The 26,258-nt window shown below is 42.6% G+C and overlaps 1 protein-coding gene across 2 annotated transcripts in view; it reads right to left on the bottom strand.

The window, feature by feature from the left end:
* LNX1 (ligand of numb-protein X 1) overlaps positions 1–26,258 on the bottom strand; it is a 65,135-nt gene that overhangs the window by 8,166 nt on the left and 30,711 nt on the right. For both annotated transcript variants that reach the window (XM_058804410.1, XM_058804411.1), the window contains exons 2-7: positions 25,276–25,517; positions 23,539–23,694; positions 14,548–14,750; positions 12,599–12,970; positions 7,414–7,545; positions 1,596–1,773 (exon numbers count right to left, since the gene is read on the bottom strand). In XM_058804410.1, the coding sequence (XP_058660393.1) occupies positions 1,596–1,773; positions 7,414–7,545; positions 12,599–12,970; positions 14,548–14,750; positions 23,539–23,694; positions 25,276–25,517 (1,283 nt within the window). The remainder of the gene's footprint in view (positions 1–1,595; positions 1,774–7,413; positions 7,546–12,598; positions 12,971–14,547; positions 14,751–23,538; positions 23,695–25,275; positions 25,518–26,258) is intronic.

The following is a 26,258-nucleotide window of genomic DNA, read 5'->3' as shown; positions in this document are numbered from 1 at the left end:
CCTGCTGTACCTACAAGCTTTGGTATTGGTGCCTAGTACTGCTCTGGGTCTCTGGAGTCCACTTCCAGCTAACAACATTTGTACTCAGCCTAAGTTTGAAACCCCACAGCTCAGTGATGTTTTTTCTCCCAGCTCTCCCTTAGCAGAGGACTGCCACTCCAACTGGCTCTTCCTAGTTTGCTTTGTAGAATGACATGTTATTATTTTCATATTAATGCCTGTTTGAATGGCTGCAAGCCAAACCATTTTTCTGTATGCCTTATTTATAATATAGGCACAGCAGCCACAGAGAAAAATGCAAAGATGACCTCAATTACTACAGGAAGAACAATAAAGACATCACAATGTCATGCAAGCAGCCTCAATGCCAAGTGCTCTGCAACCCTTCAGAGCAGGCTGCCATGCCAGGGCTTTCCTGGGTGCCCTCTATACTTGGCCTGGATGCTTCTCCAGGCAGAGATTTATCACTGGCAGGCCAGGCACTGCAAATGAGCATTAATCTCTTCTTGTTGTCTGTCCCCAGTAAGAAGGACAACAGCCTAAGAGCTGCTCTACATCAGAGACCTATGGTGCTATTATAACATCACATATGCATTTGTTTCTAATTTTATCAAATTAACTAGGCTGAGTTTTCCATACTGCCTCATGATGAATATATTTTGGAAAGTGTATTCCATTGACAGGCAGTCATGTCCCAGCAGAAGAAAAGGGGAGATCTGCTGTTTTGCTCCTGTTGCTGTGTTCTCACATGGGTTTCATTGAGTACGCACAAAGAGGGAGTTCCCACGTGTGCCAATGCTGGGCACTGAGACCCAGGCTCCTGGGGTCTGACTGGGTTGCAGCTATTCTGCCCCATTTTTGGGTGCCTTCACTTCCCTTAAACTCAGGATTTCCCTCCAGCTTCCAGGCAGAGACTGGACTGAGGGAGAATATAGGGGATGAAGGGTAGGTGAGCTGTGCCATTGCTGGATGCAGGCTACTGAGGGATCAGGCTCTTGAGGATGTAACATCCTGAAACCTGAGAGTTTCATCTTTCCTCTGCTGCCCAGCTATTCCCACAAAACCAACTGATAAAATATGGTCCTCATCTGGCTCTAAAAGCTTATTCACGCAGAAGGGGAGAAACTATTAGCCTTATCATCCTGTTACATCAGTAGCTAAATGGGGTTAGGAAGCCAATATTTTCAGACATGAGGCTGAGCCACAAGGCATTAATATGGCTTCATATACAATGGGAATTTTGATCCTTATATTTAATTCAAATTAATGAATGCAATGACAAATAAGCAAAAAAATTTACTTTGAAAACACATGAAGGTTGCACAATGAATGCATCAAGAGTTAGGAGAATTTTCCAGTGAAAAGCTATTTATCTTTTTTTTCCTACCAGAATATTCCTATGTCCTACTTTACAGAGATGATTACTGCTGCATATTATGCCTTTTCTGGTAGCTGACTTGAGATCCTCTAATCTGACACATCCCAAAATTGATAGGATTGCTGAAGATGTCAGAGTGTGAAGCTCTTTCACTATCCCACAGTTTTCAAAAGAAGGTCTTGATTTAAGGCAGGCTTTCAAAATCCCCCCTTTTTACCTGTTTTTATCCTGCTGTCTCTGCTGATCACTCCTCCAGGTTCCACACTTATCACATAGATAGGCAGATCCCATTCCCGGTTAGATGCTCCACCTGCCACAGTCATTCCCAGCGATTCCGTGTGATCTTTCCGGACAGCCACCACCTTCTCGTGACAGGTGACAGTGTGAAGGGTGCTCTGTGATGGAGAAAATAGCAACAACAAACACAGTTTGTGGGCATGGTGACCTCCCTGACAGTTTTGGCATTTTCTATCAAAACAAATATTCATGGAAGTAACACCAAGACACTTCCCAGCCACATGGCCTGATGGCCGGCAGGACTCCCTCAGGGGCGTGAGCATCTGCAGTCAGAGCTACCACCAAGATAACTGTGCTTTAAAAGTTAAAGTCAGGCACTGCTCACATGAAAACCAGAGTTGTTTTAGTCCTAAGGCTAATAGAATCAGGTCCTTGACAAGTAAATAAGGAATTTGATTTTAAAAGAAAAAAAATTCTTGATAATAATATCACAACTGGTCATTATATCTTTTACTATCAGGTTGTGCTTTGTATCTTGCTGCTTGCAGTCTGAGCATCATCTGTAGTTAGCGAGAAATAGTCCTCTTGGATTTGAGGAATGAAACCATTTGGGACATACTAGAAGACACATATTTCATTTGATCTTCCAGATGTCTGTGTTTCTATGTAAGTTATGGGTGGAAATAGACTTGAAGAATAAGTGTTTCTGTTCAAGAAAAGAGAAGAACATTTACAGTGGAGAGAGAGCAGTTTCCAGGGTGCTCTTAGTGCTTCTGCTTGAAGGGTCAATTCGGGACAGCCATCCCATATATTTCTGCCTCTGAGCAGGAAAAGTTAAATACACACAGCTGGTCATGCAATAACTGGTGCATGAGTGAGGGTGCAACAAACCTGAGGTGCCCTCAGGATGGAGAACCACTGCAGTGCAAGCTCCAACAAAACCTCTGAACTGAATGCCATGTTTACCATGCACTCAGTTCTTGCAGAAGAGTTTGAAAGGCAAATAAATCTGGATTTAAATGTTAATTGCTTTGCTCTCCTTAAGTATTTCCTAAGCAGTGCTCCTGACATCAACTCCTGACAATCCCAGCCCTTCTTGCAGGAGCAGCATTATCCACTCCAGTCTCATATATAATAGCATGCTTCTAAATACATTTCAAATGCATATTTAAAAGACTCTTCTCATTCACAAATGTGACCTCACATTCGTAATATGCAAAAATAATCTATAAAACTCATTTAAAGCCACATTAATCTCTTAGTAATCTGACATCTCACAAAGACATTTTACATTGATTCCTGGGCCAGCAGCATGGAAAGTGGAGCAGATGAATCCACAATGCCTCCCTAAGTGACAATGATGGGACAAAGGAAGATTATGGCAAGAATGTTTTTATGGGAGCAGGGCAGACCATGTCTTTGATTTGTGCTTTCTTTTAAAGGTATGTTTGGTGGAACTAACTCCACATCAAGATTTCTGTGATGCGATGTTAACAACAGAACACAGGACCTCCTAAAAGCTTAGCAAAGGACTCCTCCATGCTTGAGCAGATGAACAGTAGCTGCCACAGAGCTCCAGAAGCAAAAAGGCAAAGAGCTCGGTGGAAAGAAGAATTCTCTCAGTCTCTGAGAGAAAACCACACACAGTTGTTTGGACATATTAGACATGGTCCATGCAGAACATAGGCACTATGTCACAGGAATTTGGCTTAGGGCTTGCAAACAAACCTATCAATTTCTGAAGATTTTAAAACCTTCAGAAAATGTTCGATTTCTAATAAATTTCATGTTCTGATCCAGATAATTTTTAACCTTTCACCTTTGTCTTTAAGGTGTAAATATTTTAAACATAGTAGTTCTATCTTTATGCAAATTAAACTTAATGTTTCATCCATGTTTTGCAAAAATATCCTTTTTCCCTTGAAAATGAATGGCTTTCCATCAGGAAAAGGCCACTTTTTGAAACATGTGGGATAGGGGGCTACCAATTTTCCCAAAATTGCAATTTGAAATTTTGCAGCAACACATGAAATTGGGATTCTATTTTTGGCTCTGAGTGAGAGAGCAGTCATGTTACTTATGCAGCATACATCTCAGACAATTAAAACATAAGAGCATTAGCCAGCTTATCACTATTTTTTGAGGAATCAGCACAGAGAGGAATGATTTCAAAGTACTGCTTGGGAACAAATTGCCCTGCTACATATCAGTGGAGAATTATAGAAGTACCATTACTTATATGCTGAACCACAAAGAACCAATTCTCTTTTGAAACTACTCTTTCCCATGTCATTTTTTATATGGCTGCAGACAGAAAGGACTTGGGGTGACTTGACTGAGAGGAAGGCAGTGATGAAAGGAAAGTAAAGCCTTTTTTAGTAAACACACGTAGAACTTGCTTGGAGGTACAATCGATAGCAAGTAAAGCAGTTAAAAGGCAGTGTTTATCAGTGACTGCATTTCAGTGCATTCTCTTCTAAACAATTGTCCTTCTCTGTCATTTTGAAGCGACCTTGGAGGTCAGGAGAAGAAAAACATAACAGTTCATCTCCTCCTCTTTTTATTTTTTCCTCCGTTTCTGTATATTTACTAGAAAATAAATATTTACAGCAGATTATCACAACATCAAAGCCATGACACGTGTCTTGCAGGCAAAAACCATCGCTGTGTCTGTTTGGAAAATGTACTTTACCTGAAGGTTAACCTGCTCATTTGGTCAGGAAACATTGCCTGCTCCAGCAACATTTTCTTTGCCCTAAGTACTAGACAATTAATTTGAAAGAAATAAGAAAACAGTTCCAATTAAAAACAAGTGCTATATAATTAATGGCAAAGCTCCCAGTGACTTCAAAGGAATTGAATCAGGCCTGTTTATGTGTTACAGCCTGGCTTCACAGCCTCAGCTGCACAAGAAAGTGTTTGTGACATCTCTTCTCTGAGTCTAGGCAGCAGCCAGAACAGTTTGGGCTGTGCTTCCCCAATCTCTGTACGGGGGAAAACAGATCCATGAGACCCTGGGCAGGACCAATCTCTTGGCACCTGGCATACACCACCAGAGAAGGACATGGTCACAAGGGATCATCCTCTTCTTACCCAGAGCCTTGTGGGCAACACGGCAGGTCACCACTGGCCTGAAGGAGATGCACCTCCCTGTCACCTCCCCATGGAGTACAGATGGAGGCTGGCTGTCCTGAGGCCAAGAGCTTGGCCCAAAGTGGCTCCTGAGCCACTGCATGAGCCAGGTGGCTGCTGGAAGCTAGGGTTTATTCTTGATGGAAGCTAGAGTTCCTTCCTGATGCTGAATACAGCCACAGGCTGAGAGCAGATTTCAGCCCATGTACACATACATGCTGTACAGTGAGAGCAGTTTCACTCAAAGAGAGCATTCCTGACTGTCTAATATCACTTTTCTCAGTAAGCTCAGGGGACAAAAAATGCCTTAAAATTAGCCAGAAATCAAGGCAGCTAGCAATCCTCTATTAATCACATGTAATAAAGCAATCCCACTGATAGCAGTAGGCAGCAGACCCATCAGACCACACACACATGGGAGACTTCCCTGACAGTGAGGCCCAACCAACAAGCACTAGCTTGGTTTTTGGGCAGGAGCATGTCCTGTACAGGCCCTAGGTTTGCAAGCATTGCTCCTGCAGTAATGCCTGCTTAAAATAAATAACATTTTTTTTAATCTTTCAAAGCCAGTTTAAAAATCTTGAATTGCAAATTATGTTCAGTTAAACCTTCAGCAAAATATAATGAAATATTTAAACTGACACAGTCATGCCCTATAAAAGGGCAACTAACACTCCAGTAATGTTTATATCAGACCAAAAATCCACAGTGCCTGAAGCTCATTGTGTCTGCTGGCTGTACTGATCTGCTGATCTACTGCCAGAGCATTTTCTCTGATAGAAGACCTCTACTACCTACACACAAAGCTAAAGGGAGGTAGGAACTGTTCAGAGCTCTCTTTTTTGGCCTGTGATCTTCCCTGGAATGTGCCCAAATGGTGGCATTGCACAGAAGTCCACAGCAGTACTCCCGCTCATGTGCTCATGCAGTACTCATCTCTTGTGGAAAACTGGAAATCCCCCTAAAAGCTGTGGCCTATGCAACAAGAGATGATTCCTTAATCTTTATAGCACTTGCTCATTAGAGGACTGTTCATTGTGCCTTCAATCTCACAGCTACCCAAAATATTGTGGGACTTACCAAGAGCTCCCATCCAACATCCCTTGGTACAGGAAGAGAAATGAGGATCTCAGGGCAGAGAGAGACAAGCTCTGTTCCCAAATAATCCCGTGTGGTATCAATTAATTACTCAGACCAACATGGCAGAGTTAGCAGGTGCTTGGATCTTCCCTAGGAAGAATGCAGTACCAACACAAGCTAATTGCTGTCCTACACATACCTTCCAAAGGAAATCATTGCTTCAGTAGAAGGTCATGCCTGGCAGATGCATCATTTGTTGGGCACTACTTGCTAGTAGCTACTGAACACTGCCTGCTTGCTGTTTTAACTCCTGCTAATCTGGTCCAACCTAACAAGAGCTGTGATTGCGGCTTTGTGGGAAAGGAAAACTAAAAATACGTAAGTATACACTAGAGTTTTTAACACATAAAAACACTGAATAATGTAGTTTTAAAAGACCTGCAAAAATGGGTATATTTTAACATTTGTAAAATCCAGAGCTAGACATGTCTCCTGGCTGACAGCTGTGCACCAGATATTTGATCCAAAGTTCCCTTTAAGGACACAACTGGCTATCCATCAAGCAGGATGAACTTAAGCCCTGCCTGCACACCTCCCTGATACACCCCTGGCACCCGTGGCCAGGGTCAAGCTTGCATGGGTTTGCATAAGTGACACTCAGGGTGATTAATGTAAATTAGCCAGACATGTGGCTTCAAATTTAGTGAAATAAAAAAAATAAAAAAAATAATCAGTTCCTCCAAGGACATGCCTTGTTCTGTCTAAAGTGGAAAGAATAACACCGAGCAAGCTCAGAAAACATATTTTCAAAACTCTAACTGCATTGGTCATACTTAAAACCTCCTATGTTTGAAGATCAGCATCTCTCTGCCTCAGGCAAAGAGAATACTGTGAGTGTAGATGCACGGAACACACACTCTGGCCAGGTACACAGGGACAGCTGGGGCACAGTGTGGCAACCACAGCCTGATCTGCGTGAGATGGCTGCTCTGTGCTGTGTCCCTGGGCTGGGTGCTGCACACAACCAGCCCTTGCAGACCCCACACCATGCAAGCTTCAGGTGCTGCCAAAGCAGAACAAACATGCTTTGGGTCTAAAGCTCCACAGAAAGTCCTTGAGCTCCCAGCAGCCAGGGCATGTTAATAAATGAGCAACAGCCTAATGATGACCACAATTTTCAAGTAGGTTATGGGAATTTTTTAGGCCAGCATGTGAAAGCTTTTTGTCTGAAGACTATGCTACAGATGGAAAAACTTCGGAAAAAAATTTCTTTTTGTTGGACCTCATTGTCCTCTGCAGATTCCCACTGCTGGTCAGACCTGTGGCCGTGGCCAGGACACTGTGCGCACATCAGCACCTGCCCCAGCACTGCCCATTGCCTTCTCTTTCCCTCCCACGCCAGGCAGAGTCAGGGCAGAACCAGTGGAGAGATAATGAGCGGCACAGCCTTTGTGTTTCCATTGCCAAGCGAGACGTGTTTTTTCTGGTGGCAGAAGCCAGAGCAAACACCCTCAGACACAAAACGCTCCCTGCCCTCCCGTTCCCCCGCCCCAGGGATGGCAGACACCCCACACAGGAGCCCTCACCTTGCCGGGGCCGCTCCTCTCGGCGGGGCAGGGCTGGGAGCCCCCGGCAGCCCAGCCCGTCTCCTGCAGCAGGTCCGGGGGCTGCTGCCGGCTCTGCCGCGACACCACCAGGTGAACCTGCTTCTCGCTGGCCTGCGGGGGAGCACACTGTGAGTCCCACGGCCCCAGCGCTGCGAACCCCGCACCTCAGCCCCACAGTGCCTGGGAAACGCAGGAACCACTTAAACGTTGGTCGGACTTCCCATTAATGAGGTTGCTGTGACATAAAGCAGTGCGTCAGTTCAGGTCAGTGAAGTTCATTAAAGTTTACTGTCTGCTACTTAATATTTCTCTTGAAAATTTGGTGATAACTCTAAAAAATCCTTCCTACCTGCCCCAAATTTGGCTGAAAGCAGTGATCCACCACAGTGCATTCTGGTCAGCTCTCTTCTGCACCTGTGTATACCACTGCAAAGCAATGCTATACACCATTTATACCATTGCAATTCTCCTGCCATGGTAGAGAGACAGGCAAACTACCAGAGCTGTTGCTGCCCAATAGATGGGAAAGCTGAAAAAGCTACAATTAACCCTGAAACCAGGGATGTGCTTAGGCCTTGCCCAGTGGAAGTGGGGAATAAACAATGTCATTAAGTCCACTGGCATGCAATGAGCATGACAAATGTAAGGAAGCTTAAAGAAAGGGAGAAAAGGTATTTTCTTTAGCGAAATAAAATCCTACAGCAGCGGAGCACAGAGAAAGACGGTGGGCATAAGCAAGCACACAGGGTAATGAAGTTTAGGATGGGAAAGCAGCTCACAAACTCTCAATCTAGGAAGAGCAGTTTCAAAGCAAATAACCCAAGCTCAAAAAACTTCTAGGCCTTTTTTCATAATGCAGTCAGAATACTTGTGTGCCTGAGAGATTGCTGCAATGATACTTCTGAGATTATATTTGTTTGTTATATTTAAGGGGCTCTGTGTGTGTTTGACTGATATTAGTGTTAATTCTGTGTACAGGTGGGGGTTTTTTCTATCTTATTGAACCATCACTGTTTCCCTAGAAGCAAATGGCTTCATTTGCTCCTCACTGAGGCTCATATGAATCTGTTCAAGACAACAGTGATGCAAAGATAAATCTGAAAGGGAGTGGAATTTACCCAGATAAATCATAGATGCCTGCCACAAACAAATATACTAAACTAAAATGAAGAACAGTGTAGCAATAACCTCAGTGCTATAGAGGCATACTCAGAAGATGTTAAAATTAATCCTCTAATCTCCTTCTCTCTAGGCCAAAGACCTTGCTGTTTTGCCAGGAAGGAGGGGCTCTTAATGACCAGTCTGCAGAGGCACTCCTGCCTGCTGGCTCTCAGCTTATACCAGAGGAACTGCTCAGTATCCAACATGAAGCCCCCACAAACATATCTGGAGCCTGATGCTCTGGGGCTGCAGCTGCAATGCTTGGTGGCACTACAGCCTGATGCCCTGGGGCTGCAGCTGCAATGCTTGGTGGCACCACAGCCCTGGGGCTGCAGCTGCAATGCTTGGTGGCACTACAGCCTGATGCCCTGGGGCTGCAGCTGCAATGCTTGGTGGCACCACAGCCCTGGGGCTCCCGACCTCCTGGCTTGCTTGCTAGCACTGCTCACTGGAGAGAAGCTCCAGGGAAAGCTGGCATTGAAAAAGCAGCTGAAAATCAAACACAGATCCAGTTGCACTATTGAAATCAAATCTCCCGCAGACAATTAACAGAAGCCAGAGGAAGCTTCTGGGAATTTTGTTTTTATAGCTTTGTTTGTCCTTTCTGGAGCTGAATTTAAACTGAGAGTTTAAAAAAGCTTTGGAAAAATGTCATTTTAGTTAAGAAAAAGCAACCTAACTCTCCTAAACCTCCAACTTCAAGTTCAAAATATACATGTTCAAGCCATGCTATTTCAGTGAAGTAAAAAATGTGCATGTCTTTGTTATTTCCCAATATCTTGGGGAATGCTATTTTTTTTTACTAGAAACTCAAATCTTCATAACTTCATAATATACAATTTAGTGCATACACACATATTTCAAAATAACTTTCTAGGCATTTTTAACAGATCTGGTTTTATGGAATATTAATTCATGGACTCTGGACTCAACTGGTACCCAAAAGTAGAATTCTGTATATTGGGAGAAAGGAAATCACCCTGGTCCCTAGTTTGTTAAATGACTGAGGTGGAACTGAACAACACGAGATAACACCTCCCAAGGGCACGTGGCCATATGAAAATACGGTTTTCTCTAAAATGAACAGTTTCAACTTAACATAACTTCTTTTTGAAATTTATCTGCTGCCACATGGTAAGCCTCAAAGCTGGTTATTTAGAGAAAGGTTGTAAAACATGATTAATTCTCATAGAACAACTAGCAAAAGTTCAACAAGAGTCTCTGTTGCAATGGCACATTTGTCTACGGGCCAGTCAAGCTGAGTAGTTTCTCAGAAGTCAGAGTGGTTTAGAAAGTTATCCAAACAACAAGAACAGCTTTTGTATTTACATACATATGAAAACCCACTAATGTTTCTACTGATCAGATTATTTATTGCTGATTCATTCTGATCTCTTACCTCCCTCTTACCAGTGGCTTTTCCCACAATTCTTTCTCTGTATTTCATGCTGAAGTGAAAATTAAAGAGAGGAGGTGAGCTTTGATGCCAAGTGCAAGTAAGAGCTGAAACACTCTGCTAGAATTAAAATCTGTTAGAGCCAAGGCAAATCAAGCAGGAAGGCAGAGACACAAGGGAAACTTCTGAGCATCTAGTGGGTAATTGCACCTTAGACAGAGGAAGCAGGGCTGCTCCTGGCAGAAGCTGCCCCATGTCTCACTGGGATGATGGAGCACGGATATGCTCCACATCACAACCTGCTTGTCAGAGGCAGTGTTGGGTAGAAGAGCTGCTCCTCTGTCCCTAGCAGCTGCTCTGAACTGTGGGGGAAGGAGGTGAGGAGGAGGGTGAACATCTGGGCTCAGTAAAGTCTGACTCAGCCCATGTCGCTTGGCTCGATGTGCTCACATGGGCACCCCATATCTGTTACCTTGCACTTTTCTTGTCACTCTCATGGAAAACAGATGTGGAATGTCTTGTTACTCAGATTCAAAGTGCCACTTCTGACACGAGGCCATGGCTTAAGATGATGTGGCAAACAATACCCAAGTTTTAGGAGGCAGCAAATACCCAAGTGTTATGATGTGTGCACATTCCTAATTAGCACTTATACATTTTCTTCATTTCAGTTCTTGTGACAGAGCTTAGAGCTTATAAACAGCCAGACACTTAATCTACTGATTAGCAATTGCTTCACATATGCTATTGTATAGTTTCTATAGGTCTCAATTGTCTCAATTATTCATTATTTAAAGGTCAAAAATAATCAGATTACACAGAAATCTGACAGTCTTCCTGCTGTGCTTGGTTTAACAAGCCACTGCACCTTTTAGTGAATGTTCTGTTTTTAAAGAAACTGATGGTGTATTTGCAGCTTTCACCACCATAAATTAGAAGACCTCAATGCACTGCAAGCGGCATGCTGAGCTCTCAACAGGCAGGAAGGATGCTGTTGAGAAATCAGAGGACACAGTGAAATAGCCCTTCGTGTAAGAAGCAAATGCAAAACACCTGTGGCTTCAGTATAAAGGTTTTTCTCTGGCATAACATGGAAACAGGAAAGGCAAATGATAATTGATGAAAAACAACAAAAAAGACACAGGTTCCAGGAATTTTGCATTAGATAAATGTGATTTGTAGAGCTCACATCAATGCAATATAATCCTGGCTGTTTGGAAACCTGAATTTCCCCTTTGATGGGCTTGTTTAAATTCCCAAGGATTGGTGTGCATTTCAAGCATTATTATAATTATCATCCACTCTTTGGAGACCAATAAGGGCTTTGGTTGCACTTTTAAACACTTGTATGTGAATACTCTTGTTAGTAATTTTTTTTCCATTTCATCTCATGCGTTTTTTGCTTATGAAGTACTGATGCCTTGTTTTGTAGCCATAAAGAACTGTTCCAAGAATAAAAGTTTTTTAGAAAATTTTTCATTCCAGACTTGTTGCCCTTAGAGAATTTAAAACTTCCCCCTTCTGCCTTCTGTTCCCAGTTACTGAGCTACATAAGGTAATCCAGAAAGAAGCTGGACCAGAATTTCAACAACTGGCATTATGTAAGGGGATGATATTTTCTTCACCTATGCTATAAACTTCGCAATAAAAGCTGTCTACAACAAACGGTGAATCTATGCTAACACAGAAATCCTTTCCACAAAATGCATGGATTTGACTGTTTGCTTCAGTCTGACTGATATTACCCTCATTATACCGGTCAGAAAGAAGAAGAAGCTGGCCTGATTTGACATCTTGTTACTGAAGCCCATGAATTTCTTCAAAATGTGAACAATCTACATGCCTCAAAATGAAATTCAAAATTGCACAAGTATAAAAACAGCTATAAATATGAGATAAAAGCAACAAAATATTCTTGGCTTTGCTTTTTATGCTGAAGTTTTATAAAAACATAGTCTGTAAACAAGAAACCCAAACTGGTTCTGGAGGGAAAATTAGGCAGAATCTGACCAATTTTGCACCTGAGAAAGGCATGAGTTTTTTTCATCTGACAGTTCTGTGTTAGCTAGCACCCAATTAGTACTCCATGTGAGTCTAAACAGAGGTGAATAACTAGAGATCCATTTTTCCAAAATATACTGGATTTAGGTAAGAAATACCTACAAGGTGTGGACTACCTTGTAGTGGTAGTCCACAGCCTTAGGCTACTCTGGTTTGGTCCAGGGCTGTACCAGAGAGCACAGTGACTCCTGAGCCAGAGGAGTCAGGATTCTGCTGGAACCAGTGCTGCCAGGGTGGAGGCTGGCATGCCTACTGGCAGCTGGCAGCACTCTGGTGATGATCAGAGTATACAGATTTTGCACTGATCTATATTTTCCAAACCCTGCTGGTAGCAAGTGCCTCTGTGGGAGTCCATGCTCATGCTCACACTCATCCCCACAGCAAAACCAAGGAGCTTTCACAGGAGTAAATTCCCCTCCAATCTTGACTCCTTCCGTCTTCCAGATACACAGGCTCAGTGTTTGTTTGCTTTGCAGTGGATGGTGAAAAACCGCTGTTTGCTTTTTGCCCAGCTCAAACGCCGTGGTCAGGGCGGGGAGGACAAACCTGTATGAGCTGTGCGGCGCTCTCGGGGCTGCCGTAGCGGTGGTCGTGCCCGTTGATGGCCAGCACGCGGTCGTTCTCCTGCAGCTGCCCGTCCCGCGCCGCCATGCCGCCCTCCAGCAGGTTGAAGATGAACACGCCCGGCTCGTCGGCCTTGCGGACCAGCTTTATCCCCAGCTGCTCATCCGGACTGCTCTTGTTCAGCACGACGTGGAAGCTGTCGTCCCTGTTGCAGTGAGCATCGAGGGAAAGGCCGCTGTTGCGGCACCGGTACCTCTGCTCTCGCAGCACCGTCAGGCGCAGCACGTGGCACGGCTGCTTCAGGATTGACAGCGCGTAGTTGTGAGGCACATTTTTGATGTCCATGCCGTTTACCTGGAATAGAGAAGTGTAAATCAGCAGCAGAAAGACGGTCTGTTCTGAGTTGGCACTGAGGAGGGCAGATCTAGATACACAGATGTCTTCATATGAAGTGACATGTGCTATTTCTAACTGTGTCACACACGAGGCCAAGTTTGTGGTGCAGAACAATTGTCCCCGCAAGGAAAGGATGCGCTGCACAGTTAGTTTCTGTCCTTTTTCTTCTCCCGCTCCCTGATAGTCTCCAGACATACATGCTAGTTCTCATCTTTCTTATTGTTCTTTCCCAAGCTCCAATATCCTTTCATATATCTTAGTTTTATTCCACAGGCTTCTGATTTCAAATTGCCTTGCCAGCCTTTCCTTTCACTCCCACTGTTTTCCCGCTGTTTCTTTTCTTCTTTATCTCCCAGCTGTTCTAGGTACAGTAAAAAAATTCTTCACTAATGAATCTCTAACTACAAAGAAGGAAAAAGCCTCAAGTAGAAGTTTAAATGCCTTGGATATTTACTAACAATTATGCTGATTTACCACACTAGAGAATCAGACTTTCCTTCTTTTCCCTCAGTGTTTTCCAGGTAAGATGTAATTCAGATGAGAATAAAACTGTATAACTACCACTTTTTAAATCTGAATGAGGAAAAGAAAGAGGAAAAAAGAGTTTCCAGTCAATCCCATCATGTTCATATGTGTAAGAGTGACTAGGCATTGCACTTTATATTGCTAAATGAAAACCAGTTGCAAGATTGTATTTCATCGCTGGCTAGAAAACCTGAATCAGAAAAGATATTTCCATGTAGCTTTACATTGCACAAGCTGAACCATTTAAGTATTAAGAAACATCTCCAAAATGTAAGAGAAATAATCCCCAGCACAGACAAAGGCATTTGGCTGGTGTTTGCTTTTGCAGATTTCCTATGTGGGAACAATGGAACTGTTCTGCTGCAGTCTGGTGAGGAGGACTGCACCCAGAGAGACAGCTCAACTGGCTTTAAGTTGCTACCTTGGGTACCACAAACAGCATGAGCTGCACCAGGATGGGGCTGAAATTCACAGGAATCCTTGGTAAATCCTGGGCAGTCAGCCATGGCAGGGAAGAGCCAGGCTGGGCCCATCCGTGCCACAGTCACAGCTTCATTGTGCAGTTTGGACGTGCCCTGCAGGAACAGCTTTGTCTTAGTGGTGCCATTAACTATGCTGCTCTGTGCTGGCACCAGGACAAAAAGGCTCCCTGAAACACATAGCTGGGTGTGCATACTATGCAGCTGCTGCTGGGAACCACCATCCAGAAGCATTTTTGTTCACTGCTAGAGTGAAGTATGCCCACATTGTGATCCCTTTCCAAAGGGAAATCCCTTTGGCCAAGTCTGTCCGACATAAAGCAGAAAGCATGGCACAACTTCAGCATGCCTCAAGTGTCCTCAGCTACCAGTGGGGTCAGCAAAAGCTTTGAGATCATAGTGCCTTACAGGTGGTGCTCTGAACTTTAGAACAGCTTTCTGCATGCAACTTTGCAAATCTCATCGTGATCAACTTCAACCATCTCATTCTTTGTCAGGATATTTTTATGTCCTACCTCCACAGTACTGTACCTTTAGTATCATGTCTCCAGGCAGCAATCTTCCATCTCTGGCAATCACCCCATCTCGATAAATGTGCTGTATAATAATGTGAACCAAAGGGGTCTCACTGCCCCCCACGATCCTGATGGCCAGACTTTCATGGGGATCGCTGCGGCTGATCTTAATGCAGGTAATCTCCCCATCTGGAATCAGGTGGTACAGCCTGGGAAAACCTGGAAATGCATTTGTAAGGTATTTATCTGACAACACAGCTTTGCTTTGTTGAAACATGCACTGCACAACCTCAAGTACCTGCCAGTTAGTCAAGCTAGGTTTTATGCATGTATATGATTCATACCAAGTGGGAAGAAAAGGATAGATAAGCCTGCTGAATGGACTTGAAGGGAACTTTCTACAATTAATATATTCAAACTTCCTCTTTCCCCCACAAAATACAGCCTTAAACCTCTGATGTAATCCAGACAGATCAAATGTACTTACACTTATACACAACAATATTTTAAGGAAATCAAATACATTTTTGGTCACCAGAGACACCTCAGAACCAGGCCACAGTTTCTTGCTGGCCCTAGAACAGATGGGCATGGGCACCTCAGCAAACATCCATCCCTGCTGTGCTGGCTGCAAACCCTATCTCACTGGTAGCATCCCAGGCCGTCCTGTTTTCTCCATTTTTGGTGTCACAGTGGAGGACAGGGCTCTTGTCTTGTGACATCCAAGGAAGTCTTTAATTTATCTTTAGCTACCAGAAAGGCAACAAACCAAAGGTTTGGACAAACCAAAGCACACAGTAGTTTTCCTACCAGACCACTCTCCATTCATCTGTGCCTGAACTCTAGGAAGTAGGAATGAGCGACTCTTACTGTGATGTGTCAGTTAAAATCACAGTATGCTCAAAGTACCTGGAGGGAAAGATCTCTGCTGGCCCTGGCAATCTGGCTGGGGGGACAAGGGACTAATGGTGGGTCCATTTTGTATTTAAAAGGCACTGGATTAGAGTATCATCTTCCAAACCCTACTTTTCAACTGGCATGTCTGATTTCACAGCATGTCACTAATACTTTATTTTCTTCTAGGTAAATTCAAAATTTTAATCCATATTCAGCAGTGAGCAAAGTTGAGGTAAAAGCAGCAGTGAATTTTCCAGCACAGGCATAGCAGCCTTCAATTATTTTGAATTCCCCAAAGCTGAGAGAAAGCATTTAAACTTTTTGCATGTGAATCCAATCCAGTGGTTATATGACAAACCTGTAAGTCAAAAAATTACCTGCTAATATTTTTTTCAATAACTTATTTTAGAAATGAAAGTATGAGTGTTAATAAATAGCAGTTAAGTGAAAAATGAAACTTTATAGACCAGAATCTGAGATAGAATTAATATTTGCCACTACAGAATTAGCAGGCAAGGCACCAAACCAGCAAGGCACCAAAACCTTTTGAGAGAGCACAAGGGGAAAAAAAGAACAGGAAAAATATATTGAGAAACACCATGTTGCATCCCTTACCACTTCTTTGATCATATGCTCTTCAGGGTGGGAAGCTGTCCTCCTCCACGTCTGTAAAAAGCACCTACCAGTAGCACAGACTTCGACTTCGTGGTTTTACACAGACTTGACAGGCAATAAAAGTCTGTCTAGATAACTACACAGCCTTCACCAACCTAATACTCAACCATTTATTCATTCAATAGCAGTTTCTGTGCTAATACAGGTTTACTTCAGTTTTGCAGGCAACTTTAACATTTCAGGAATGGAAGGTGCTTCATTTCCCCCTCGCTCCTCTATTTTCTAAATGCTATTTGCTCAGCTTGTAATTTGCTCAGTTCTCTCTAGCCTGAGGGGTGGATTCACATGATCTAAATCCAGGCCTCAAACGCACAGTTTGGTGATCTACTTGCTCTGACTTCCTTTGCAGTGCACAGGCACCCAAAGAGATATATTCCCATGCTAAATCACCCCTGGAGGTGCCAAATCTCCACTGCTGTGTAAGAAAAGAGGCAATTAGCTCTGGCATCTCAGTGGGGTGCTTAAAGTCAGACAACACAAATACTCCTCAAAAATCACCAATGGCCTGACCCCTGCATGCACATTTCATGTGGCTATAATGGTTATGTGTTCAGGGTTATGTGTAAGAGTTATGTGCAAAAATACAGATGAAAATCCAGACACCTAGATCTTCCCTGCATGCAAATAAATTAATATACATGTATATATTAAAGATAACAAAACAGTGCTATAATTGACCTATTATGATGACTCAGTTCGCATCCTAACAAACTATGCTTTTTGACACTGATGTTCATTTTCCCATAGCTCATTCTGAAAACCCTTCTAAAGGAATTATTCAGTTATGTTTCTTGTCCATGGAGAATTGTAGACTGAGCAAGCTATTGACACTCTCATGTTATTTCAACCTGCAATTATCCCAGACCAAAATCAGGGCAATGTGGCAGTGAACAAGTCTCTACTCTTGTACAAGACTTACCTACATCTTTACATATGTATAGGTTTCTTTGCATTTTGAACAATGCCTTATCTGGTTTGTTGTCTTGCACTAGTATTTGGCTGACTTTCAATATGGCTTTATGCAGATTTTTTAAGAGGAAGTTTTGATATCTAATTTCCTTCTGAAATGTGCAGTCTACAACAACCCAAATCTTTCCAAGACATTTTTCTTTTGCCAGTCTGCAAGTCTCTAATGCCACCCTTTCATAGTTAGCAGGCTGTACTGCCTCACTTCCTGTCTTCATTTGACTTGTGTTCTTTATCAAATATACATATTAAACAGAAATATTTTCTCCTCAGATAAGCTAAGCAACCAAAACAATTCCTTTATGAACCATTAATTTCTGCTCTCTTAATTGAAGACTTGCCTCTTCTTTTCATCCCAGACATTTGTATTCTCAACAACCTAGAATGTCATAAGTAAAAGGCCAATTTTGATAAACTAACCTATTTACCTAATGCCTATTTTGATAAACTAACAGTAAATGAGGCAATCTAAATATATAAAGTACACAAATACACTTTTTAAAAATAATATGAATAAGAAAATTCATAATTGCTTTTTCACCAAAAAGTCTGCATACATTGTGTGCAGTTTGATGAAAACTTACCATGCATATTTCACGATGATGCCATGTCTAGAAAGCAATGTCTTCAAATTGAATTATTAATGCATAGACCATACCCAGAAAAGGTGGAGCCTGGTTTAGAACACAGTTGCATACAATGACTGGGGGCTTAGGAACCCAATTGAAGGAACTCCAACTGAGTTGAGAGCTTGTACCTTTCAGACATATATACATTCTGTTGTGAGGCTGGAGTATCAGTTTTTACAGACTCCATTTTCCAGCCCTTACACTCTTATTTAAAATTCTCCATTTTCTTTGGTCAGGTTTTCCAGAGCAGGAAAACCCAGGAGTATTGCATACCTTTCTTTACCATTTTATATTTCCAGTCCTTAAATATCGAAGAGCTGCTGAATCTAGAAAGAAGGAAACTTTCTGTCTTGTTTTTGGTGATTCTTCCAGGTTTTCCCACAGAATGTTGTGTTTTTGTCACAGGGGGTTGTATGGAGCATTCTGAATCTGTTAATATAATAAAATGTCACCTGCATTCAGAAAGATTGTGTGGGCTTTTTTCTCAAGCAATACTCTCTTAATATTAGTGTGCAATGTTATTAATACTTTCACACATTACTTTATGGTAAACAACACAGGAGAGACCAGCTTTGCACAGTGAATTCCATTTATCTGGCACAATGTGGGACACTGAGCATTTGTTACTTCATGGCCATGACAGAGAATTACAAAATTTTAAGTAAGCATACTATTTTTCCCCACAGTTTATAATATTTAATGGTAGCATTCTTCCAGTGCTCAGGTTTCTGCTGACTTCTGTGCACATCATGCTCATTCCAACAGTGCTGCCACGAGGGTAGCTTCTGCCTTCATTCCCAGGACTCAGTGTGACAATGTTTGCTGTGACTCTTGGGGCCAGATTAATCAAAGGTCACTGTAAACAAAACTTGTATCTGTGGTTGCAAGTGCTCATTTAGATCAGGCAGCCTGACTAATGTGCCAGCTCACCCCCACAAACAGGACCATCTGCAGCAGCATGCATTCATCCTTCCCAGCATCTGGACACCAGAATTTAAATTAAGCTTGTGTAACCTAGTCTTGGAAAATTAATGTGTCTGTAAGTATCACATGCCCTTGTGCTGGTGGGGAACTTTATTCTGCAAATTTTCCTTCCCAATAGATTTTCATTTATCATGCCATCCTTCCAAAGGTTTGCCATCATTTTGATTTAATGCCTTCCATAAATTCTCCAGTGATGCTTCTCCAATGGAGGGGCAGGTAGAAGGTGATGCCAGTTCTAATTTCTCTTCTTGCTTTTGGACATTCCGCTCACCAAAGGAGTCCCAAAAGAACTAAAATGAAACTGTTGCTGAGTTGACTGTGCATCTAAAGAGTTGTAACTCTCAAACACAGCAGGGAAATTCATCAGTCTGCAGTAGTGGAAGTGCTACAGAGACAATGTTTCTTCGGGAAATTGCCTGGCTCATCGTTCCAGAGCAGAGTACTTTGAACCAGCTCTGTAACAGCTGCTTTGGGAAATCAGAATGGCAGCTGAATCAAATCTGAGAAAAATAGGAATGGTGTGGGATTTCTGTGGGGTGCAGCCTTCCTGAGACAGAGGTTGGGCTGCACTGTCTTGTCCTGGGGCTGGATAAACCACTTTTTTCTGCATACAGACAGCCTTAATGCCATGAAATGGTTGATACCATCTGTGTTTCACTTACCTTCTTTTTCTTCACGTACTTTTCCAAATACTGAAATATTTATATTATCTATCTATCTATCTATCTATCTATCTATCTATCTATCTATCTATCATATATATGTATGCATATTTATATCTCTCAAAAATATAACAGGGTTCACACTGAACAGTGCAAGAGGGAAGCCTGTTCTGTGTTCTGTGGTTCTGCCAGTGCCTGCTGGGGCTGCCCTGGTCTTGACTGCTGCAAAGCAATGCCAGATGGTAGAACTGCATCCACTATGAGACTGAGTTTGACTTTGAAAAACATTTGCCATCCTCAAGGAATCCTAAATCAAATTTCTTTTACAATGGCTTGACTGCAAAATGAAATCAATGAACGTTTTTGGAAGTCAAAAGCAGAACTCTTTTACTCTAAAACTGTAAGGAAGTTTATAAATTGTACCTGTAAATTCTTTGCTCCTAAAACATTTGCTGGTTCACAACTTGTATTTGTAGATCAGTTTGAGTAAAGAGTACATATATATCTATAGACGTTCTTGGAACTGAATTTAAGGTGTGAAGCCAAACTAAGAGCACAGTGATACAAACAAGCATAGCAAAGCTGGAGCACTCTTTGTTTGGAGATATTTTATCACTTAAGTAGATTGTCAAGTTTATTTACACTAGTAGATCTAGCCAGAAGATATTACATCTTAAATGCATCCGTGCCTTAAGCATGTCCCTGTCACCTTCCCTCACATCTCAGTGTGAAATTCTTTCTTTTAAACTTTCTAAACTTCTACTTCAGACCTGGAAAGCTATTTGTAACTGTAAATGCTGTTAATGAAATTGCTCTCAGATAAATATCACAAGCTTGGGTGCTGCCTGCAGACAAATATTTCTTGGCATGGGATTTTACAAATAACAAAGTATTAAAAATAGGAAAATCTTAACAGTTCCTTCCCCTTAAATATTTTCTCTTTAGTGTTTGTACTTTTCATTCACCTCTAACATTTTCTTTGGTTTAGACATTTAACAACTCTCTACTGAAAATGCCACAAAAACACAGAAACAAAGAAAGCCCAAATCATTTAAATCCAAAATGAACACATATAGCATTGTTTAAACAAATGAAACCACAGGATATAAACATAAATCATGAAGTAATCTCTGCAGTTCAGGGTGGCTATCAGCTCCAGGTATAAGATAGCATTAGACTGTAACTATTTCTTTGCTGTAATTATAACAGAAACACATTTGATATTATACACCATATTATGCAATGTCCCTGGGTATCAGTTTTTTCCAAAATATGTTCTAGATTCAGTTTCAAGTTAAGAAGAATTTGAATACTTTTTCTCCCTCATCAGAAACCATTATTTTGTCTTGTACCCTCACAGTCATATTGCAATTGAGCACTGGCTCAACCAACATAGCAGCTTCAGATTAAATGCACCCACACACCCTTAATGAAGGGTTGCTGAGGGCTAATACATGGCTACTTGTTGTGGTGTTCATTCCCAGAGCTCCTTTGACCAAAATACAGGCAAAACACATTAAACAGAGACATGTGAATTGAGATGGGGGTATTCTGAAAACTGGAGTCAGATGAATTATACATTGAGCTTTGCCCAATGATCTTTCCTTTATCAAGAAGAGGTTATCAGCAAGAAGGGGCTTATTCACTCTGTGAGGCTGGCATAGTCTCAGCTTTATTCTGCTCATGGACTGACTAAGCCTGGTGAGGAAAGTGGTCACCAGAGAGTTGGTGAAGCGCTGCCTGATCTCCTGGGACAATGAGTCATGGCTCAGTTCTTTTCTCAGATGATCCCAGACAGAAACTTTGGGAAAGGCAGCAGCACCTTTCCCACTGGCTGTGGGGACCTCTGAAGTGAGGAAGCACCTCATTGACCCGCACAGGAGCACTCCCACTGCCAGGAGAGTGGCGTGGCAATGGTGAGACAGATACACAGGGCTCCCTTTTCTTCAATATGCATGACTCTCAGCATAGGAGAGCACAGGACAGAGCATACAGCAGCTATCCCTGAAGGCTGACCAACAGCTCTGATCAGAAGTCTAGCTGCAGAGTGCTCAGAGCAGCTGAGGTTTAAAAAAAATAAAAAGAATAAAACATACAGAACTGTAGAAGAAAACCAGCCCCCAGCTGGCAGGATGATGATAACTGCTACAGAAAGAAGCACATTCATTTCCTCCTCCAAGAAGAAACAGAGAAAGCCTTTGAGATGCCATTACACAAAGCACCTGTTGCAAAGGATTGAATTGCAATCTTTGTTCAAGTTGTATTTGTATTTCTTCAAGTTACTTGCTGCATTTTTTAAAGATCAATTTCCAGAACTGTGTAATCAAAAGGCATTCTTTGCAAATGTAATTAATAAAGTAATTTAGGTACCCAGCTTCTGTGATCTCATACTTAAGAGTAACTGCTTATTAAGTAATTATATGCCTACCTGGTTTTTCCAGTGCAGCAGAATACATTTGGAAGTTTACAGGCGTGCTGGGTGCAGAGGAATGAAACCACAAGCAGAGCCAAGGAGAGACTGACAATCCTGCCACTGTCAGTGGGGCCCTGGAGTGATTGCCATTACACATCCCTTACAGAGACAGCAATGCTTTTCACTTGCTGGGAATGTAAAGGCCAGTGACATCTTCACACATTTCTGCTAACTTCTGCTAACATCTGGACTGCACTGGGCTACTGGATAGGTGCTGCTGACATCCAGATTATTTGCACACGCTGGACATGAAACCAAGAATTCAGTGGAGCTATTACTAATGTCAGCTATATGTCTAGGTAGAAAGTGGTCTGTATATCATCCTGAAGGGATGTCTTTTGAAAAATATGAACTTGAGGCATGGAGAATTTCACTCCTAAAAAAAAGGCAAGCTTTTGCTCACAGTGAATTGAAGTGTTACTATGGAACAAGAAATCTATCTGCCTGCTCAAACAGAGGTATAAACAACTTGTAAAATTTTGCTTGGGAAAAAAAAGAATATTTTTAATAATAAAAACAATTTAAAATTATTTTAAAATATAGTAAAGTTATTCATGATGTTTCCAGGTCAAGGAGTATATTCCCATCCCTTTTATGGAGAAGGTTCACACTTTTGAATTACCAGGTTTTATTTTGGCTCTGTCAGCGAGTATGTGAAGTAGGAGAGTAAGTACCACAGTAACATAGTGAAACTCTCCTGAAAGAATGAGCAAATAAAGCAGAATATTGAACATGGTTCTCCAATTCACCACTATTCACAATGGCATCACAATGATGCTTGAAACTAGCATTTGGCAGCCTTTTGTGCTTATTTTGTGTGTGTTTCAATGAGAAGTTGAATACAGAGCAAAAGGAAGCTGGGTATTTTGTATTCTTAAAGCCTGCATTCTGAACATTTGATCTGGGAAGAGACTTGAGGTGCTGAGGCATCAAGCAAAGGAATAATAAGGTGAGTGGAGACCTTGATTAGGACATTGATTCCCACTCTATCATCACTTCCTCTTGATGAATGAATGCCATTGTTGGTTTCATCATTATGGTCCAAACTGATTAGTAACATTTGCTTATTGCTTTGAGAATGCCAAATGTTAAGTGTTATTACCTGCCAGACCCCTCATCCCTGACATACCTCAGACAAACTTGCCTCTCCCTGCTGTTTAAGAGCAGAGCATTCTTACCTCATCACCTGCCTGGCTGAGGTAATAAAGGAGCCCACAGAAATGCAGAATAATTACAGTACTTCGCGCTTCCATACCATCCTCCCACTGGGAATTTCCAGTGCTTCATAAGCATTAGCCAAAACTCATTAAGTTCTTCTCAAGTATGATTATTGTGATCCATTTGCTTTAGAGGGACAGGCACATGCCGATGGAGAGACTTGCACAAAATTACAGAGCAAATCAATGACAGCTCTAGTAACAGATCCCAGATGCCCAGATCCCACATCCCGTGGGCTAGATGCTGGGCTGGCTATAGCATGCAGGCTGTTACCAGAACAGCCCTACGTGAGGTCCCACACACCCCAGCAATATCCTTGCCTGCCAGTCAGTAACATCTTGTGAAAGAAGAAAATAAGGAAAGATTGTGTTTTCTGGTTTGTTTGTTTTAATCACGCACAGCCCACCACATGAAAGGCACGTCAGTCATGGATATCCAGCTCCCACATGGACAGGGCCCCCTACCCCCTTTTGAGTGATACCACAAGATGAACAAAACATTACCTTCCTCTCCAGCATCAGAGTTTCCAACAGTCTCCCTTTCCCGGTCAGTCTGGTTGGAAACAGCACTTCCACTTTTTGTCCTTCGAAGAACGCTGAACGCTTTGTTTATTTTTTTAAAAGATCTGCTTCTTATAGTGGAACGTTCAAAGTGTCGAGCTGCAACAGCAGGAAAAAAACCAAATCAGTACAGTTCAGCAGTTCTGCTCTAGAACCACAGCATTTCTGAAGCCCCTGGCATATGATGGGATGTAACACCAACATCATATGCTGCCTGTACTTCACCTTTGCCCCCGAGTCCTGCTGGTACTTCAAGGCTGCACCCACCTGAATCTGGGTACAATCACCCTACCTCAGTCCCACACCCTCGAATTGCCTCCTTCCTGTCTGTTTTGCTAATCACATGGAGAAATCTCCTGTAAGTGTGGTAGCTTTGGAAAGAATAATCCTCCATCAAGACAGAATTAGGAGAAATTCTGTGAAAAATACATATTTTCTCAGCTATACATGTTTGACCAAAAAAAGCTGGAAGTCATTAAAAACTCTTCTTGACAAAATCCCCACTACTACTTCTGTCTCAAAACCTTGCAATGCTTCTAAAGCCACCAATGATTGCCAACTGCTTCATGTAAAAATATTCAAATATTATCATCAGGTGGGAGGGATCAAAACCTCACATATTCTGACTCGAATACAGCAATACAAAAGAAAAGTCATAATACTTTCAAAACATGTCACTCTTTTCCATCCTGCTAAAGATATCTTCATAGCTGTGGCTGTTCTGTCTGTTCCAGCTCTGCATGCTAGCCAAATATTGTAATCTAATAATACAACATTCCCTCAAACCAGACTGTGGCCTCTACACTCAATAAAACTGACAGAATTTAATGGGATTCTGGTGCTCTCTTCTTGCACCCTTCCTTTCCTCACCTCTCCAAACCCTGGCACAACAAATGGATAATGCTTCTCATTTCCTAGTCTTTCTTCATCCCTTCATCCATTTTCCCCATATGCAACTGGCAGCGCACAAGGTGGGCTTTTTCCATTTTAGCTTCAGAATCCTCAAACACATGCTTTGAACTCACCATTAACACTTCTGACTCTGCTTTGGCCAGGCCCTGTTTTTCAAGCATGACACTCACCAGAGACAGGTGAAGTGTCACAAGGTGAAAGATCAAGGCAAAGTCTCCTGATGCAGCTTGTCCCTGACTGTTGTTATTTCAGCAGGACCAGCTCCTCCAAACTGCACCTTCCCAAGAAGCTGGCACATGTTTCCCAGGCTCCTAAGGGTATGTTTTCCTGAAAATACTTGGCAAGTGGGAAACACAGTTCCCAATAGGATTTTGGGTAGGTGCCCATGTCTGTGGGCATTACTTGGGCCACCAAGATTTAGTGGAGACACATTACCCAGCTACACCATCTCCCCAGCCCATCACACATAACATTTAATCTTTTAACTGAGCTGACTTACCTAAATAATCTTTCTAAAGATTTGCAGTGTACAGCTAGTCCGTTTTCAGCTTGATCCCGCCCCTGGCCAAGCCATTTTTTTTTCACCTCAAATCTATTGGGTCACTGAGTGCGCAATTTGATAAACCATGAAAAATGAAAGCTTTCACTTCCCCCACCCCTTTTTCTTTTTTTAAATTATTTTTTAATCCTCCAGTGACACATATTTAACATAAAAATGGATGTTGCAAGGGGCTAGCAGGCCCTGAAGCTGCCACTTTTGGCCCTTACTCCGGTTGCGGTTGCTGCGGTGCAGGTCCCCGGGGCTGCTGCCCAGCTGGCTGTCCTCTGAGGTGGGGCTGAAGGCCGGGTTCACCAGCCCTGGCTCGTCTGTCATTAAGGCGATGGCTGCAGCTGCTGAGAGCTCAGGGCCCAGGGCAGCCACTGCCAAGCTGGAGCCACGGTCTGGAGAGCAGTCCTGGGAACGCCTCTTCCGTTCCTTGGTAAGGCCATAGTGGGATGCTCCTTTACATCTGAGGAGAAGGGGGGAAAGAGAGACATGATAGCAAGTTGTGTTTAAATGCTGCGTATTTATGGACATTCTCTGGTTCCAAGGAAGCGCTTGGAGTACAACCTGTGATGATCATGGTGACCAGTGAAATATGGATGGAACAAGAGGGGAAAATGCCAGTGTGTGCTTCAAAGGAGGTGAGTTACTACCTCACATGGGAAGAGCACTGCTGGTCAAGGAAAAATAGAGAGCCTCAGCCTTGCGTATGTTCTTATGTGTATAAATTGTTACTGTGGATGCAAGAGGACAAGAATAGCAGGTGGTTAATAAGACCAGAGGCTACAATCTGTAATTTCCTACTTGCCTGTGATTGATGAAGGAGAGCAGGGTGAGGCCTGACCCTTCTCTGGGTCTGCTAGTAAAATAAAGGCACCTTACCCAGTCCTGCCTGCTGAAAAACCCTCCCAGCCACCAACGTGGTCACATGTGGAGCATGGCACTGTGTCTGTAGAGACCCGAGCAACCCATGAAGGGAGGACTGCAGGTGGGAGCAGAACACCTGGGGGCTGCAGGAATCCAGGCCCCAAATGGTGCCTGTACCATTTACGACTCGAACTGAGTCTGATGAATTGTTTTCAACTCAGCCACAGAGGTGAAGTTGCCAACTCTGCCGTTCCAGCTCAGCTGAGACACTAAAAGAGGCAGGTCATTGCCTTGGCAGAGGAAGAGGTGCAGGTGTGGGTAGGGGGTGCCACTGACCCTG

This window comes from Ammospiza caudacuta, chromosome 4 (genome assembly GCF_027887145.1).
Source record: "Ammospiza caudacuta isolate bAmmCau1 chromosome 4, bAmmCau1.pri, whole genome shotgun sequence".
NCBI classification, from domain to species: Eukaryota; Metazoa; Chordata; class Aves; order Passeriformes; family Passerellidae; genus Ammospiza; species Ammospiza caudacuta.
The sequence above is the reverse complement of the archived record's forward strand: the minus strand, read 5'-3'. Positions and strand labels throughout refer to the sequence as shown.